At 43.0% G+C, this 14,398-nt stretch overlaps 1 protein-coding gene across 2 annotated transcripts in view; it reads right to left on the bottom strand.

The window, feature by feature from the left end:
• Positions 1-14,398, bottom strand: part of MAPKAPK2 (MAPK activated protein kinase 2) — a 55,958-nt gene that overhangs the window by 14,688 nt on the left and 26,872 nt on the right. For both annotated transcript variants that reach the window (XR_014470374.1, XM_083173048.1), the window contains exons 2-4: positions 4,989-5,128; positions 3,787-3,851; positions 1,692-1,771 (exon numbers count right to left, since the gene is read on the bottom strand). Coding sequence is in view for 1 of the 2 variants with exons in the window: in XM_083173048.1 (XP_083029174.1) it covers positions 1,692-1,771; positions 3,787-3,851; positions 4,989-5,128 (285 nt within the window). In the remaining variant the exon portion in view is untranslated. The remainder of the gene's footprint in view (positions 1-1,691; positions 1,772-3,786; positions 3,852-4,988; positions 5,129-14,398) is intronic.

Raw genomic sequence — 14,398 nt, 5'->3', positions numbered from 1 at the left:
GCTCCTACAGTATCTTCTCTCAATTTAGCAATGTTATCTAAAACTATAAGGATACCTCGATCACAGCTCAAACTGCCAAGAATATGCATTCTCGACCTCCCACATTGTTTGGACTTTAGTAGTACACGCTCAAAAGGCATTCTTCCCAGCCCTTTATAAAAATACATTACCTCCCTCGTATGGTTGCTGTATGGGTAATTTACACGGCAAAAATCGTTTAGGAGCGGTTAAAGAAACCATGACAAAATACTTCAAAGGCCATTGCATTCCCCAGATTGGGTGTCACCTTTGGGTGCCTGAAGCAGAGGTCAAAGCGGTTATGGTGAGGGGGGAGCTACGCAATGTAAGGCAGGTGGATTTAAGGATACACAATAGTCAGAATAGTCATTTTAAAAACAAATTGGTTTAAAATGGACAGTTGGAGGTTGCAGTGAGAGTAGAGTGAAAGTTCTGACAAGTGCTGTGGAGGGCCATCTGCCAGAACAGCATAGTTGCCAAATCATCCCCTTTAATAAGGGCACATTTGAATTAAATAGGTTCTTGACTAATTTTCAAACTTTTCAAATGTAATGACAGCTGGTATGGTTGGGAGGTGACAGTTCAAGAGTTCATACCAACTGTCATTACATTTGAAAAGTAGTCAAGAACCTGTGTAATTTATATGTTGGGCTTATTAAAGGGATGATCTGGCAACTATGCAGCTAACAGCTGAGCGACAGGGGCAGGCACAGTGTGAGGCTCGGGAGAAAAAGCGAGGCACAACTGGGAGGCACTGTTAAAGGAGGAGGAAGAGCGTATGATGTGCACAGACAAATCAGTGACAGTGGGCTGAGGTAATGGAGGAAGAGAGGAGCTGCAAGTAGCAGATGTCAGCGACATACGAGTGTAAACCTCAGCAGAGCAGCCCTTGTAAGTGGCAGGAGCGCAGTCCAGACAGGGAGCTGAGGTGGTGAAGCTGGAGCACAGGTATCAGATGACATACCACTACATATCCTAGCACAGATTTGTAGATTGAAGGGACGGTTACAGGTGCTTCTTGTCTACTCTTTGCTACATTGCAATAAATATCATTTTTTTTTTTATTATTATTTTATTTATTTATTAATTTAAACCTCTTACGCCATCTCTCAAATGTTGATGTTTCATGGCTTGATTGCCTTTCTTACACATATACAAACACCTTATTTCGAGTGATGACGGTAGGCCACGCTAGGGGCTAGCATCGTCACTCGGAGTAAGGCGCTCAGAAGCAGAGTGTAACAGTCTCCAACTTTTTAGGTGTTTTAACACCATACTCATGTGAATTTGACTGCGGTTATTCATACGGCCGCCTATGGTACTCTTATGTTTCAACACTGACCACTCTTTCACCACAACAAATTAAAGTAAACAGGGAGGACTTCTTGTAATATTTTTCATCATTCTGATAAGTTATAGTGTACTCCAGGATGTATGCTGCCAATTCTTGCGATTGGAATTTCCCATTGCACCAAAGGCTATAATATTTTACAGCTCAACACATTGGGTGAAAGTAAGCCACAACCAAATATTTACTATGTGGTCTCTACTCTTTAATACAAACACTGACTACAAATATACACATCTATTTTAACAGGACAAATCTCAGACTGTTGCATCTTGACAGCTCCCACAATATTAGGTCAGGAAACCCCATATGCTTTTGCAAATACCTTAACATCTCTGTGGGCAATATTGATGGCGTGTAAATACTGGATCGCCTCTCCAATGCTGTTCATGATGTCAGAAGCCTCTGAAAACCAAATAAATGTTAATGTAGAGATGTAAATAAACTTTTTTAGTGAGTTAAATCATTGTTTTAATGTTAATTTATGAACAAGACAAAAAGCCTCCATGATGTAGTAATCTAAAGTCGATTACACACATGGCCGACTGATCAGCCATGTTGCGATCTGCCGACATACATACACATGCTATATGATTTTTGCAAATGATATGCATAACAATATTGTTAACGATATTTTTGTGCATATCACCCAGTGCATGTTCAGCAGGGTAAGGAAACATCACTGAAAAACATCGTTCAGTGTTAAGCGCTTGTCCATTCGTGTAGGCACACCACCACAATGCCACAAATTGTATAGTGTGTACCCAGCTTTACCAATCATTTCACCTGATGTGCCGTGCCTGATGTCACAACCGAACAGGCATTTAGACATGTTTGCTCAGTTGACCAGCGACCTCTGCAGCAAGTGTATGCCAACCTCCCATATACATAGCTAGATGGGCCTATATATTGGCCACAAGCCGACGTGTGAGAATTATACTGTTCAGATAAGATGGGGAAAAACATCTGCCACAGGTCTTACAATATTCCAGCCATTCGATTGAACAAACGTTATTATCAGTGTGTCCCTAGCTTCACAGGGTGCTGGAAGTGTAGGAGGGGTTGTGTAGCAGCACTCCACGGATTTTGACAAGAAGACTCCAGACACTGGTAACAGTCAACGTTTCGGAATCTACTTCCGTTCCGTTCAATGCAGCTTTTAATGCGGATCTGTGAGCCGCTATCCGTTGCATGCTATAAACGCGGCCGTAATCTTCGCGACTACATCATGAGTCGGACATTTCTCTCAGACTACCGCCCAATACTCAACATAAACCAGGGGGGTGCACGAGATGTGTAGGGTGCACCACTTGTAGTGGGATGCGTACCACCAAATCCTTCCCTCATCCTAATTTGGGACATCAGATACCAATTAAGCATGATGTAACCTGCACAAGTACCCACGTAGTATATATGATCACATGTCCCTGTGGTCTATGCTACGTGGGGAAAACTATCCGGACCTTTAGGGAACGGATAGCGGCTCACAGATCCGCAATAAAAGCTGCATTGAATAATAAAGAGAACGACCAGCCGGTGGCTCGGCATTTTGTGGCTGCCAAACACTCTTTGGCCAACTTGAAATATGTGATCATTGATCACGTGCCATTTGAGACAGGGCTCTTAAGCTGCTTAAATTAGAAACATACTGGATCTTTCGGCTACAAACTTTAAACCCCAAAGGACTGAACGAACACATGCCCTTTAATATTTTTTTATAGATCCCCTTATCCTGACCTCTAGACCTGTAATGTTACGCTAGCTTCTCACACTGGTACTGTTATTTGTTGGTTTTATGCACTTGTAAATATGTATTTTTCACTCATTTGTTGTGCTTTCTCCTCCTTCCTATTCGAGACAGCCTCCAGCCTGTTGCCTAGCAACCGGACGCCATCTACGTGTGCCCCGTGATCAGGGTGCTCGTGAAGTGCATCCAGACCACTACCCCCTATTCCCAAGGCCGGAGGGCGCTATACACTGCCAAGTGGATGTCACTGAGCGGCGGATTTTGTATACAGGAGACTGGATCACTGACGCCGGCTCTGAGTGACTGGAAACACGGGTGGGCGTGATGCGTCTCCTTGGCAACATGGGAACGAGCGGGACGCAGCTTGATGACATCAGCACGCTGGTCTGATGGACCCGGAAATGGCGGGGATATGGGAGCTGACATCCTGGATGCGGGCGGAGGAATTGGAGGAGCGTCGCACACTGCACAGTATTTATGTTGTTCACTGTTCATTATGCATTTGGTTTGTCTTGAGAACGGAAGTAAATTCCGAAACGTTGACTGTTACCAGTGTCTGGAGTCTTCTTGTCAAAATCCGTGGAGTGCTGCTACACAACCCCTCCTATATCTATATATCTATATGATCTGCAAACCAGATCATTAGGGGAAAAAAATTAATAAATAGACCTACCACGCTCAGTAAAGGCTTGGTCACCTCGGTCTTGAATGCGACTGAAGAGCTCTCCACCATCAAGACTGGAAGACAGAATTAAGAGGTTAGTAAAGGACAGTTCCGCTATACCAGCTATAATTTATTGTAGATATCACATTGGTCTGTTGAGACGTCTGCTGAATTATGGGTCAGTAAATCTTTTACTCAAAGGGGCAGTAATACATCTGTACTACCTTACAAAAAAATATCTCTTCTGGTGCTGAATATACATTTTAAATAATAAATATTTAAAGTAAAGTATTTGCTTCTATTTTGTTACACGGTGCCCAGCACTGGACACGCCCCTAGCCCTGCAGTCCGGTAGGCTCCAGTGACTCCCTCACTGCATCCTGGGTAGTGTAGGGATTAACAAAGAGCTTAATGGGCACTGCAGACATAGGACACATCCTCGACTGCTTCTGCTCCTGCATATCTCAGCAGCCAGATGCAGGGGCTGGCTTCCCATCTCTCAGTGTGTGGCTATTCAACCCTGCCACCCTGTTGTTCTGGATGGAGACCTTACAGTCATGGTCCTTGAACATGCTTCCTCGCTGCACTGGGAGCCGAACATTCCAGACCCTGCCGCAGCTCTGAGCCACACTCTATCGTTGGGGCGTCGGGATTTAGGCTTCCATACCCCAGCATCCAATACATATACCCCTGCAGTCCTGTGGCCAGATCTCCGGCTGCAGTGGGGGCTTCATGTACAGATTCAGATATACATGTGGTATATCAAATTGATCAGATCAGTCTCCTCTTGCGCCCTAAGCTCATTGCATTGAGACTATAGCTGGGTACACACTAGTAGATCTGATCTGCAGATATATCTACAGACCGATAGGAGCAGCGAGGTCTCCATACATGCACCCGCCCACTGAGCTGTCAATCTCTGGCGGCTGTACAGGCTTTAGATATATCGGGCATCTGCTGCATTGCACAGCCAAAGTGATACATCTCTGAACAACACAGTTCTTTGTCTTCATACTCCTACATGGTGGGAGCCCCCAATCACAGTTTTAACAGACATTTTTCCAAAATTAAAAGCATTAAAAAAAAGACATTACATAAAATACAGAAAATAAGAGTCAAGCTAGCCGCCACAACTAAAAAAAAATATATATATATATATTGGAGAGGAAAGTGTATATTGTAAGCCGCAAACCAACCAGATTCATACTCACCATTCCATAATAATGAGCAGGCATTTCCGAGACTGGTAGAGATTCTCATATACATCAATTATCTTTACTATGTGTGCACACTGAGACGCCCTCCAATGCAGCTCTACTTCCCTGCGTGCCTTGGGACAGTCCTGCAGCATCTATGGGTGAAAACAGGATAAGTCATTCAACACAGACTCCTCCCTAAATACTTCATACAGTGGATAAACAAGGGATGGGAACACTTTGGCAGGTTGAATAAAATATTTGGAGTAGTAACATGAACTGTATAAGATAGGATGTCACAACAAATACTATCACCATGGATAGAATTGCACTGAAGTCCTCTAAGTATAAAAGCTTTCAATTAACCCCATTTCAGGCAGCAGTATATGGAAAACTACATGAGCTTTCAGACATGAGAACCTCACAGTTCTACAAGCTGAAAGGAACTGGAGCACTTCAAGTGACTGGTATTATACAATGGTTTTTGGGAACATATTATAAGCACAGTTATAGAGCCACGCTTTAGCAATGGGCAAAACAGTTCTAACAAAGAAAAAAGATTTTTTTTTTATAATAATAATAATAATAATAATAATAATAATAATAATAATAATAATATTATATATGCAGTATTGGTGACACAAAGTCACCTTAATAAAGGGAGGGACCAATATGATTGGGTATGGATCATTGGATAGACAACAACTAGGTTGACAGGGTCATTAGGTCAACACAAGCATTAGTACAACACAAGCATTATGTTGACACGAAAAAGGTGGACAGTCAAAAGGTCGACATGGGGTTTTTCACTTTTTTTTACCCGAATATCGACAGAGTAAACATGGACACTAAAAAAGTGCCTCACTATTTTATTCTTCCACCACACCCTAGTGGATGGTAGGGCATGACATACCGCCTGTTGGTAGAAGTCGGCTTTAAAATAAAAAAAAAAACACTGAAAATACCCCATGTCGACCTTTGGACTGTTGACCTTCCCAATGTCAACCTAACCCCATGTCGACCTTCAGTCATGTCGACCTAGTGACTGTATCCCATATGATCTGATCTATGGAGAAGTTGATAGGGCGAGTTACTGTAGATGTAGTATAGCTGATCCCTATTGATCTATTACAAGAGGAGCACCAATAGGACATAAGAAAACCCCCCCCTGAGGAAGTGACCTTAGTATAGGCCACACCTATTTGCCAGCAATGTATATATTACTGGCACCACTGGGCACCAATGAGATCCTTAAACCAGTAATATATACATTGCTGGCATGTGCCAGCAATGTATATATTACTGGCACCACTGGGCACCAATGTGTATCATAAGCCAGTAATATATAGATTGCTGGCACGTGCCAGCAATGTATATATCACTGGCACCACTACCCACCAATGATTATTTACTCAATTTATTAGCTAGTAATATATACCCGGCTGTCTCAGAGCAGGTCCATCCATCTGTGGCACGGCTGTTTCAAATGACCTGCCGGTTCGCGACTCCTGAGCCAATCGGACTAGCGGCCAGGCAACCAATCAGGCGATGCCACGCCGCGAGCTTCGATTAGCTTGTGAGTCACGAGCCGGCACATCATTTCAAGTAGCCGTGCCACGGACAGATAGACTTGTTCTGAGACATCTGGGTTTCCCACCGCTATTCCCTGGCTGTCTCCTTTACCACGGAGTGCAGTGCACAGAGTAACTTCCCCTGGCAAAGAGCATGAAACCCCTTGCAAAGAGCATGTAACCCCTGGCAAAGATCAAGAAAGCCCTAGCTAGCAGCATAGGGTGGGGTTTACATTAGTTCTAAATCAGGCCCCAAGAACAGAGATGCACTAAATATAATGGCCTCTGCTCCCGCCTTTCGAATTCAAACCCAGCCCATTATGTAAATCGCCTTTTAATGAAAGATTTTCAGCAAAGTCTTTCGCCTCCTGAAAATATTTTGCTCTTTGGGAAAATAGCTCAGTGTGTACGCACTACTTTGGTGAAAAATATATCTATCAAAGAATTTGCCAAAGTCTTTTGAAATGAAAATCTTCTAGTGTGTATGGGCCTTAACTTCTGGTACTGTTCCAGGTGAGACTGCACTGTGATGGGGCAAATTGGCAGCGTTTCCACTTTGCAATGGAAATGTGCCTCTCTTACATCTAAATCAAATTAATTCCTATTATTTAAAAAAATATAAATAAATAAAAAAATTATGAACAAACATGTTCCGTAAATAAACCGTATAATAATTAACAGTTTCCAGGCATATTTAAGAATGCAATTGTAATGGAGACAGATCTAGAACCAACATGCCCTTTGATCTCACAAATTGTATTAGCCAGGTCCTCCAGATTAACTGAACATCACAGAAGTTTCCAAGACAGTGTCTGTTCTAGTGATACAGTGTTTCCATGAGTCAGATGTCACATAGCTTGACAACTCTGACGAAAAAGGCATTTCATTTTACAAAAGCCATCTAGGCTTATCATGGTTATGAACAGAACTACTAAGATTAGAACAACCATTAAGGTTTTGAAAAGCAAATGGGCATCAGTTTTGTAGAGACCATACAAGAACTTAAACTGCGCAACCAAGTTTCCTGTGTGTACCAACTCTTTAACTGTCACGTGTGTGGTCTACATTCTATCAAGCAGAGTGTACAAAGTCCATACACTGTATTTGTAAACCTGTCATGTCCCTAATCTGTAAGTTTTATAATTACTTTATATAAAAAAGGGAAGATTCTCTACATACTTTTTTTTTTTTTTTTTTGGGGGGGGGGGGGCAGCTTATAACACTAAACATGATAATTTTCCATTCTAGTCGGTGCATAGAAACACAAGATGGTCACCTAGGAAACAATGCAGTACGTAGAAGCTGACAAAATTAGGTTATGGTATTTTAGATCTATAATGTCTAGATCTACAGTCATATGGTCGACCACTAATTGTCAAAAGTGAAAAGGTCAACAGGGTCCAAAGGATGAAATGAGTTTTCAATGGGTTTTTTTGTGACTGTCAACATTAGGTCGGCATGGACACCGCCTAAGTGTACCACGTAAGCTCGCCATGCTTCAGGTTCGGAGCCTCAATGCACTCGGCACACTATTAAATTCTCCCACCATGCCGTAGTGGTTGGTAGGGTATGAAATACCGCCTGTCAGCACGTCAGCCCAAAATTTTGTACAAAAATAAAAAAAAAGTAATGTCGACCAATAGTGGTCAACTTTATGACTGTCGACTAGAGACAGACAATCAGGAGTCCACATACCCCAAAACATCACATGCGGTCCTTTCACATGTGCTGGATTGCATGCTACCCCTGTTCCAGGGTCATACCACCTGCAACTCGGATCTGATGCACATTTGAAACACCATCAGACCCATTCATACCCCTTTTCCCACTAGTAACCTGGGTCAGACCCGGTAAATTTGTCCCCGGGTCAATGCCAGGTTGATCCTGGGTTTAAGACATTTCCACAGCAGTACTACCAGTTAAATTGCCAGATCAGTCCAGTTTGCACTTCACACCTGTTTTTCCTAAAGATCACATAAGAAAATGCCTTTTTAAAGGGCTTTACCCAGGGAGAGGTCACAAAACAAGGCCACCATTAAAGAAAACATTTCCTGATTAAGGAAAAAATACCCCAGTAGCTCCAATCAGCTCTGTTTTTCAAATATACCAGGTTGGAAGAGTTTCCACTACCCCTTGACCCGGTAGCATTCTGGGTTTAACCCTGGTAATTACCTGGGTTGGATTGCAAGGGAATCCAATCCAGGTTATTTGACATGGGAGCATTTCCACTAGAAGAAATGACTGGGGTTATTTCTGCTAGTGGAAAAGGGGTGTAATTCCTGGGATGGAGCCGTTTACACGGCATATGGGTCCAGTGTCAACTCCTGTGCCGTGGCTATGAGTTTATATAATCTCCAGGAGTCTGAGCCAGCTTTCTGTGGGACTTAACCTGGGTCGCTTCAGTGGACAATACTGCTAGCTACCCATGTAACGATGACCCGGGTTATTTTTTGAGGGACCAGGTCACACTGGTCCCTGGGCATTACAACCCATATTAACAACCCTGCAAAGGTCATAATTAATAAAGCAGCCAATCTTTGTTTTGTTGACTAGAAACGAAGTAGTAATAAATCATTAGTACATGAGCCACTGTTCTGCCATAAAGCAGACTGGAATACACTGACATGCATTTGCTCAGAGGAGTCCCCTTACAGGAAGAGAGAACATAGGCAGCTCAAACATCTTTGTCACGTATGAGCTGATGCGGAAAGAATTCATCACCTCAGCGCTGATGTAACACGCAGGATCAGTGGAAGAGGGCTCACTGACAATTAGTAAACTGCAATTTAGGAGGTGTACAGGCAAGAAGATCTAAAAGAGAATTACTATGGAGAACCAGTCCTGATAAAATTATACATTTTTAAAGAAAAATTCCTGCCATTCATCTTTGATAGCTTGAAGGGGATTCCCATTAAAAGAAAATAGGTGGAATATTAGATCACGACTACATAGCAATTTGCATTCTTGTAAGAGCATTCAACTAAAAAATTTACAGATTCAAAGAAAAGATTTATTCTGAGGACTTCCTGGCTCTGCAATAAGGTGGTGGGAGGGAGGGAGGGAGGGAGGAAGGGAGGGAGGGAGGGAGAGGCATTACTACACAATCCCTATGCAAGTACTGGTCAGAGGGCAATAACAGGAAACAAATTAATGTGAAGGAGGCAAGAAAGTAATATTTGCTAATTATACAGGAGGCCCTCTACAGGGAGTATTACATCACGTATGTGCTTCAGAAGACAGAACTTTCTTCCAGCGAGTAACTCCACTACTACCGGAAGTGCTCTGAAAAGCCTTATGCTAATTGGCTGGTAACTACAGCTTTTGTTCCACCAGCTGCCTATCATCTCCTCATTACTTCCAGTAATCCCATGTAAAATATAGTCTGCTCATACATGAGACCTGTCATAATGTACAAACCGCACCGCTATTAAAAGGATTGGGAAGGTCAGATAGGAGAGGGCAAGCCTTTGTCCTTAACCTATTTTTAGTAACAAGCAGTCAGGAACAATTCCACCAGTATCAGATACTGAACCTTCAGAAACACAAGTGCAACAAAACAGGATCCTGCCTGCAGAAGAACACATTCCTGATTATTAAAAAGGACAAAACCCCTGCTCAAAAAAAAAAAAGTTATAATAAGAAACAATTCTACTGTTTACAGCTCTTGGACTGTTAAATCTGTGATGTAACACAACTTAAGGTGCCCACAGACGCATCGATCCCGGCGTGCGTTCTGTGCTTAACTAGCACGCATCGCATCGTATGCCTTGTGCATGCGATGCGATAAAAATCTAGTACAAAAAGTATGTGCAGCACATACTTTTTGTACTGTGCGATGAGGTGCCGCGGGAGCGCGCACCCCATCGCATAGCATCGCCAGGATCGGTGCGTGTGTGGGCACCTTTAGTACATTTCTTGGACAATTTCAAACAGAATTTTTATTAAAATCGGCTTCCTGTCACAATTCACACGCACACCTTCAAGGTCTCTTCAATTGATGCCGGATCCATTCTGAATTTTTTTTTTTTGACGAATGGACCCGGTATCCATTTTCAATGCAGCGGCTAAATCCAGATGTCGGATTTGGCCGCTGATTGATGCTCATCCGGCCGTCGAAGGGACCGAGTAAGTGCAGCGGCGGAAGGCAGCACGTTTGCCCGGGAGGCGGCGTGAGCTGGGACAGGGCCGGGCGAGCTGCTCTCACCCAGCCTGCGGGACAGGTGAGTGCTGCAGGAGGGTACAGGAGGACGACGCCGTGTAAGATGCTGCTCCTCACTCGGCGCCGACCTCCCTGCCGCATTCAGACATCTTTTCACGTCGGATTGAGATTGCCAGAAACATGGCCAAACCCTTTCCGTTTTGGCTGTGTTTCCGGCAAAAGCAGGTGAATTAGCGAATATTCCATCAATCCACCTGGTTTTCAGCAGGTCAGAACATTCAGACATGCCGGAAAAAAATAAAATAAAAACAGCCAGCACTGAATAGGTCGGAACCCCTCCAACCTATTCATGCCGAAAACTGCTGTCTTTTATCCAAGACAGCAGTTTCAACATTAATTGGATACACCCCCCTGGTCTGCACTGAAAGAATTAGGAGAAGCAGCGCTAGCATGCCAGGGTTTCCCTGGTATTCCTTTTCAACTAATGTGGAAGACCCTCTTAAGTTTCAAAGCTGATTCAAATTAGACATACGCTATAAAGTAGTAGCGTAAAACACAGCTTCCCCTTTACCCTTGTATTTACTAAAATACATAGCTGCAAACACGTTGTAGTATAGGATAATCAGAGTGTTTTATTCATGCATATTAGACCGGGATAAGCACAAATGTCAAACACAGAAATGCCATTTCAGAAACCAATTAAACTGCAAGTACCAGTGTCTTTGGCCCACAGGAGGTAGTGTACAAATGCCAAGCAGATAGAACTCCAGGCCAGAAATGGAACTGAAGGCATCAGCACAGCGAGGAAGTAATGTTGGCAAGCATGATACCATGTTATTTCATTGATGCCTGAAGATCTATTAGAAATGGTAGTTGTCGAAGACTTTAGTAAAAGAAAACTGTAGAATAGGTATACAAGGATTGTTTTTATTGTCAAAACATTGAATACTATTAAACACTTTGGAATCTAGCGCTTAATTGTGTATTTAGCCCACTTAAAAGGACTTTAGCAAACCTCAGCCTGCAATATGGCAACCGCTACTGTATAAATAAACAGATTTACAAAGCAGTGTTCTCCCCAGGCTTATATTTTCGAGCGTTCTGCCCGGCAAGAGATGCTCTGCTGCCCGCTACTTGTGGACTTGGAGTCTGCACTTTCTCCAAATAAAACTTGTTGCTGGCGGATGCCAATTCTGAACGGACCGCCCAATGAGATGATCATCTGACTGTCACAGCCGAGCTACGCCGACGTCCGTGTCACATGATATTCCAATCTGGTGCTTTGCCCAAAGTCAACAAGGTCTAATTGGCAAGAGTGCCAGGTATCAGGTGACGAACTTCAGGACTGCAAGGACAGTGTCGGGGTGGCAGGGGGGCATGTCCTATCACAGTGCAAGGTGGCGTCAGAAATACTCTGTGGTGCCAGAAAGTTAGGGCAACATCTGGGAGCTGCTTAGCATTCAAATCTCAAGTTTAAGTCAATATAAGGTCAGGAAATAAAACACTTTATTATTGTGAAAAAAAACCTCCCCCACATGGCTACTTATGGGGAGAACACATTTGAAGGAAATATACAAAAATACATTTTGATTCTTGTGCAGTTTCACGGCAGCACTTACGCAGTCAGCGTAGTGTCCATGTCAGCATCGCAGCCAGCGTGGGAGACTGTATGTATGTTCGCACCTAACCAGAGCATACGCAGTTAGCGTAGTCAGTCAGCGTTACACAATTAGCGCTTATTACATTGTGTGGGAACTATTGACCATTTTTAATCTGCCTGACATGACAGGTGTGACTGTGTTCCTATCCACGTCAGCCCGAATCATGGAGAGCGCTGCGAACCCCGTGAGGTGATGCAGTACTCGTCTTCCCGACCTGTTCATACTCCCACTATCCACGTTGGCGCGGAGATGATTTTAGCGTAGCGAGTCCGTAGCATGGCGAGCGTAGCGCACCCCGCGAGGGGACGTGGAAAACGAGCCCGAAGCATGGCAAGTGCAGTGAGCCCCGCGAGGGGATGTAAATTACTTAATGTGTATTTCGCGCTCGCTACGGGCTCGTTTTCCGCGTTCACTAGCCACACACTAAAAAAATCATTAATCAACTCCATGCAGATGTGGATTGGTTCTCATCCTACCTATCTAATCGCTCTTTCAGTGTTCGCTTCTCTGATTCTACCTCCTACTCACTACCTCCGTCAGTTGGAGTACAACAAGGCTAAGGGCCTGATGTATCAAGCTTCATGAACTGATATAGTTGAGAGTGATAAACGACCAGCCAATCAGCTCCTACCTGCCATGTTACAGGCTAGGTTTGAAAAATGTCAGGCAGCAGCTGATTGGCTGGTTGTTTTTTATCACTCTCCATTGTATTACTTTTGAAGCTTGATACATCTGGCCCCAAGTCTTATGTCCTCTGCTTTTCTCAAAAAACATTTCTAAACTGAGTAGCTGTAAGGATATTATAGAGAATTGGATATATTGAAATTCCCTTGAGGTTTAGTAAAAGTGTCATTAAATAGAAAATGGTGGGAGATGGACAGTGTGATGCCGGAGGACTGCTGACATAAACATTCTGATGTATTACATACTGGGTTGTGCATTAGCTACTGGCACTTATTCTACTTTAGCCTGAAAGGCCACAAGTATGTCAGTTATCCTCTGTTGGCAGCACACCACCAGCCATAATTACCACATACATCATGTAGCTGAGCAAAATACCACAAGCATTTCATTTTGCCTGCCAAGTAACCATCACAGTAGTCCACTATGAAAATTCAAGTTTATTGTTTAAAAAGGGGGAATGACAGTCACAGTACATCCATTAGAGTACCTTGTCAGCAGCTGGAAAATGTAATTTCCCAGACAGCATGGATAAAAACACATTGATAAATTTAAATCGTATCGCTGGGTACTAGATCATCCACAATATGGACAATGTTGATATCTTAACAATATTGCATATATATATATATATATATATATATATACACACAATATGGACAATGTTGATATCTTAACAATATTGCATATATATATATATATATATATATATATATATATATATATATATATATATATATATATATATATATATATATATATATATATATATATATATATATATATCGCCCAATGTGGACAGTCAATATAGTTAATGATGCGTGTGGCCGTGGGTAGTTATCAAACCCCCATCGTCTGTACACTTAGCTCAATCTGACAATATAGTTATCGACTGCATGTACAGAGTGGGGGCCCGTGTGTATGGTCAATACTATATTGGCGGCCACAGGAATTGCCCAATGTGTACACAGCATTATGTGTATTTGACATCATCTATGGGGTGGAGGACGTGATAAAAAGGCATGGGAGTTCATTCTGGCTGGGGGAAGGGGATGCAGATACAGGCTTCAACTTTAAATTGTCCCTAGACTGCCAATGATCAAATGTGATGCAGAATAGGTGATGGCCTTAGGCGTCCGTTACAGCTTATGGCAGGACAAATGTACCGTACCATTTGGGGACAGATCAAGGACTCCTATTGTTACTGCAATGTTACCATTCACAAAACATAGGGGAATTCTGAACTGGAGTAATGCTGCTAGGGCACGCAGTCATCCTTGAACAAGCATTTCTGCTGTTATCTCAGGTGGGTGCAAACAGAAATCCCTCTAGAACAGTGGTTCCCAAACTGTG

This window comes from Crinia signifera, chromosome 2 (assembly GCF_055691185.1).
Source record: "Crinia signifera chromosome 2, ASM5569118v1, whole genome shotgun sequence".
NCBI classification, from domain to species: Eukaryota; Metazoa; Chordata; class Amphibia; order Anura; family Myobatrachidae; genus Crinia; species Crinia signifera.
This window is presented reverse-complemented; position numbering and strand designations above follow the sequence as displayed.